General features: G+C 59.3%; 1 protein-coding gene across 1 annotated transcript in view; it reads left to right on the top strand.

Moving 5' to 3' along the window:
* Positions 1–4,886, top strand: part of VOLCADRAFT_92605 (uncharacterized protein) — a gene marked incomplete at both ends in the record, with an annotated part of 17,612 nt that overhangs the window by 2,383 nt on the left and 10,343 nt on the right. The window contains 5 exons of the mRNA XM_002952030.1: positions 401–546; positions 1,329–1,494; positions 2,025–2,408; positions 2,790–3,019; positions 3,497–3,979. Of these exons, the coding sequence (XP_002952076.1) occupies positions 401–546; positions 1,329–1,494; positions 2,025–2,408; positions 2,790–3,019; positions 3,497–3,979 (1,409 nt within the window). The remainder of the gene's footprint in view (positions 1–400; positions 547–1,328; positions 1,495–2,024; positions 2,409–2,789; positions 3,020–3,496; positions 3,980–4,886) is intronic.

Raw genomic sequence — 4,886 nt, 5'->3', positions numbered from 1 at the left:
TGGGGTGGGGGGGGCGGTGTTTCCAGCCGGGGGACCTCGGGGTTGTCAAGTGGAAGGGTACGAAAAACACAGGCGGAGGAAAAGGCACGGAGACGGGCGGGCGGGCTAAGTGTCCTTTCGTCCGTATCCTGAAGAAGATAAAAAAGAGATGCTAAGGACGTGAGGAAGGGGTGGGAGGGTAGGGGGAAGGCACCATGCCAGCCCGCCAATCCCCACCCACCCAGCCGTCACTTAACCCACATTCCTGTGGGTGTGTCTGTTCTTAGAATTCTTAGACCCACCCAAATAGCATATTGACTGCTGTTGCTGCACACTACCTTCGCTATGTGTTAAGGATTTTTTTAAAATCAAATGGCATTTTGAGATGTTTTTGGTTCCCTGTTCTCCACACGTGCTGTAGGTGTCTTGAATTGGCAACCCCACCTGCCCCACATCTTCGCCAGCCTCACCGGTTTCTTCGACGTGCCAATCGGCACCTCAAGGGCCGTCGGCGATATCATCACGCGCAGTACGCCGGGAAGGGCTTCCGTACTGTTTGGAGACCAGGTACGGCAATGCAGTCCATGCATTGCAGTCCATGCAGTCCATGCATCCGTACTGTTTGGAGACCAGGTACGGCAATGCATGGACTGCCTTGGGGTATTTCTGCATGCGCGTATCCTCAAATTTGGGAACTGGTTTTTGGTTTCATGAACTGGTGGGGAGGCCACCGGGGGCTGGTGGCGGGATGTGGTGGTGAGGGGGAGGAGGGGAAATGGTCGTCCAGACTCTGTCTTTGACTGGTTGAGGTGTGTTCCCTTTTTTTGTGTGGTAATAGTAAGAACTTTTACAGCAAGCAACAGACCCCAAGGGAATAACCCAGGCCGCTGACGTAGCTGCAAAAATCTTAGGGTAATTTTGATGATGATGGTGGTGGTGGTGGTGGTGGTGGTAGTGGGAGGGGTGGTAGGGGTGCGACGGAGGCAACGGAGGCGGCGTGTAACTTGTAACTGGTATTCGTATATTGTAACATATTGCATTATGTTGGTCAAGTTGATTATGCTTTTGCAAGTGTACAGCGGGGGCCCCCCAACCTCCCAACCCCCAACCTCCCAGCCTCCCAACCCCCGCAAAACCCCAACCTCCCAACCCCCCCAACCTCCCAACCCCCCCAACCTCCCAACCTCCCAACCTCCCAACCCCCGCAAACCCCCAACCTCCCAAACCCCCCAACCTCCCAACTCCCGCAAACCCCCAACCTCCCAACCCCCCCAACCTCCCAACTCCCGCAAACCCCCAACCTCCCAACTCCCGCAAACCCCCAACCTCCCACCCTCCTCACCCCCCAGATGGGCTACGGCTCCTTCCACGCCGCCCGACTGGTGGTCCACCTGCTGCGCTGCACCGCCGACCCCCAGCGGGGGCCCCCCACTGCCGCCGCCGCCGCAGCCGCCGCCTCGCATCTGGAGCACCTCACATCACTGCTGGAGCAGTACTACCACCCCTCCAATACGGGTGAGGGGGAGGGGGAGGGGAGGGGAGAGGCAGGCCTTGGGGGGGAAGAGTAGCGGAGACCAACACATCAGGAACGAGAGCGATAGCCCCGAAAGCGATAGCCCCGCGCATCAGCATTATTAGGTGTCGTGATTTATATACGATTTTGGACGGTGACAATGACAGTGTCGTACTGAGAATTGTGACAGCAGGCGGGGATGTCTGGGGTTGGGGGTTGAGTCGTTTTCGTTGCCAGGGACTTCCTTATCACTTTGCCAGCTTGAGACACACATACCGACATACACTGACACACGGCCTCGCGAATGGTTTCCCTTTCCCCTTCTCCCGGTTTTAGGAATAAGTCCCCCAGGGCCCCCCCCCGGAGTTATTTAACTAATTTATTCCCCCCCTCCCTTCCCTCGCCTTCAAGAACGGCTATCGGTTAGTCCTGCTCTTGGTACACTCTTTCCTTGGCAGCAGCTTCACTCGTTCGTGGTTCGTCTTTTCCCCCCCCCTTCCCCCCGCGTGGTTACCCCGCGGATCCTAACCAGGCAAGTGGTGTCGGGATCTGGGTACCCTGCTCAAGCACCTGGTCAAGGCGGCGGTCAAACAGCTGGAGAGGCAGCAACCGCCGCCGCCGCAGCCGCCATTAGCCGCCGCCACCGCGGCTGACGGCAGGATGGCTTGTAATGATGATGAGGACGTGCATGGTGGTAATGATGATGACGACGAGTTAGCTGATCACGAGTTCGAGCTTTTGCAGCTGGAAGGTGGCGGCGACGGCGGCCAGGGCTCCCCAGCGGTGGCGGCGGTGGCGGCGACGGGGGTAGCGTCGTCTCGGCCGTGGGTTTCGGAGCTTCGCGAGGCGGAGCTTCAGCGGCTTGCGTCGTGCTGTGTGACGCTGGCGGCTCGGGCCCAATTCTCCAAGGACTCGGGTGAGTGCTGCGTGTCTCATCTCTGTATGTATATCTTCATATGTAGCTTTCAAATACAGTTGAATGAATGAATGAATGAATGAATGAATGAATGAATGAATGAATGAATGAATGAATGAATGAATGAATGAATGAAAGAAAGAAAGAAAGAAAGAAATGCCCCTCGCCCCACGAACACCCTAGCCAAGCATATACCCTAGCCAGCATAGGCCCAGTGATGCGTGGGAAGGAAGCAGGGGGGGGGTAGGGTTCCATGGACATGCCACAGGGGCCCTAGGCTGGCCCATCTTGGACGTCACTTGAATGCGTTACATGCGATTGCCTGGCTGCTAATTTAATCTCATGGCGTTGTTGCCCATTTTCCTCCCGTGGCCTAATCAGGCATCTCCACCGTGTCTGTCAAGGCGTTGTCGCAGCTGGCGCTGGTGGCGCCGGGTCGCGTCCTGCCGCTGGTTCTGGAGCGGTTCCGTACGGCACTGGCCACCGCCACGGCCACTCACCAGCTGGTGGCGGCGACGACGACGCTGGCGCTGTGTGTACGGCCGCTGTTGTTGGCGGGCTGGGCCGCGGGTGGCGAGAGTGAGGGCGAGGAGCGAGAGACGGCGGCGCAGGTGCGTGTGAGCGGGTGGAGGGGGTGTGGTTTGTGTGTTTTTGGGGGGCGGGGGAGGAGGAGGAGGGTTGAAAGCAGGCCCGACCCGGGCTCTGCCACCTGGGTGATGACTGCGGTAGTAGCAACACAGCGTTTTGATATTTATTAAAAATCCAAGTCTTAAAACCCCGTGAGCTCATCTCTTTTAGGTTTGCAAAGCCGCCGGGTCCCCTGACCCGCTCCTGTTTGTGATGAGAGGTGGTAATGAAGGTAGGTAAGAGTGGATGTGTAAGAGTTACTACGTTCACTATCGCGCGCGCGCGTGTGTGTGTGTGTGTGTTTTACCCCTCCCCCCGGAACTGCCCCCCGGAACTGCCCCCCGGTACTGCCCCCCGATAACCCCGATACGCAATGACCACGGGCGGTGCAACTCCCGGGACGCGACGGTTGTTCATCGGTTTTTCCGGTTGTCGGTTTGATTTCGGCAACACCACTACAGTTGGTGTCCGAGGCGCTGACGGCGGTGCTGCCTGGCTTCGACGCAAATGACGAGCCCAAGACCAACGCCGTACTGCAGCTGTACGTATCCGCGATTTCCTCGCTGCCGCGGTTGCGCGGTGCGGGGGAGGGTGACGAGACGGATGAGGCGGCGGCGGCGGAAGAGGCGGAGGAGCATTCGTTTGGACGTGCTGTGCAACCAGCCGGCGGCACAGGCAGTACCGCTGCAGCGGTGGCGCCGATGGGCGTCGACGCCGCTGCCGCCGCCGCCGCCGCCAACAGCGGTGCCGCCGCAGGCGGCAGCAGCGGCGGCGTTGGTGGTGAGCTGACTTTATCCCTCTACGTGGAGGAGTGGGCGGAGGAGGTTTTGGAACGGTGCCTGGCGTTGCTCCAGAACCTGGATTCGGGGCCGGGCCAGGGCGGCACGGATATGGCGTCCAGAGGCGGCGGCAGCGCCGCCAGTACGAGCTCCTTCCTGACGAGGGTGCGCGGTGGTGGTTGGTTGAGGTTAAGTTGTTGTTAACTTGAAAGAGTGTTGGCACGGGAAGAGAGGGGTAGTGGATGGGACGTTTTGGGGGGGGGGAGAGGGGGGGGAAATGGTACCGGACACGTTGCGCGCAGGGGTTGTGCTGATGTACGGCACTTGTTGTACGTTACAGCTGTGGCCGGGGTTGTGTGTTTCCTAGTTGACCCCAACACGGGCAACAAGCGCGGCCGCCGATATTGGTGATGCTTCTCTGGCGTTAGGGCAGTTGTGGCTGGGTAATCAAGAGACGCAGCTCAGATTTCTCACCGTACGATGTCCCCGTCCCCTGACATAACTTGTTGCTCCTCTCCCCCCGCGCCGTCGCCGGCCCCCTCTTACACCGTCGACCGGCCTCGGTGCCCCCCCCCCACTGGGCCCTATCCGCCAACCTTACCCTTCCGAGCCATTGACGTCTGGGTTTGCTGGGACCTCATTCTCTCCCTCCCCGCCAACGGCAGCTGAAAGGCAGTGGTTTCAGAGCTGTGTGTGTGTGTGCATGTGCGTATTTATCACCCCTTAGCAGTAACAGTACGAGTAGCAGTAGCGGCGGCAGCAGTAGCGGCGGTAGCTGATATCACCGCCGTCATCATCGCACCGTACCACTCGGGATAGGCCCTCCAACCGCCCGCCGCCACCACCGCGGGTGCTGATCTCTTCGCCTTCGCCTCCCCACCGCCCGCGATCCCCCTTTTGCCCTTCTCCATTCATCCCATCACATACATACATACATACATACGTACATGTCCCCTCCAGCCGCGGTCTCTATTTGGGCCCATGTGGCAGCTGCTCCTAAACCAGACACGTCCTTCAGTACGACGCCACCTGGTTCAAAACCTCAGTAGTTTCGTACTGGGGGGTGCAGCTC

Source organism: Volvox carteri (genome assembly GCF_000143455.1).
Source record: "Volvox carteri f. nagariensis unplaced genomic scaffold VOLCAscaffold_27, whole genome shotgun sequence".
NCBI classification, from domain to species: domain Eukaryota; kingdom Viridiplantae; phylum Chlorophyta; class Chlorophyceae; order Chlamydomonadales; family Volvocaceae; genus Volvox; species Volvox carteri.
The sequence above is the reverse complement of the archived record's forward strand: the minus strand, read 5'-3'. Positions and strand labels throughout refer to the sequence as shown.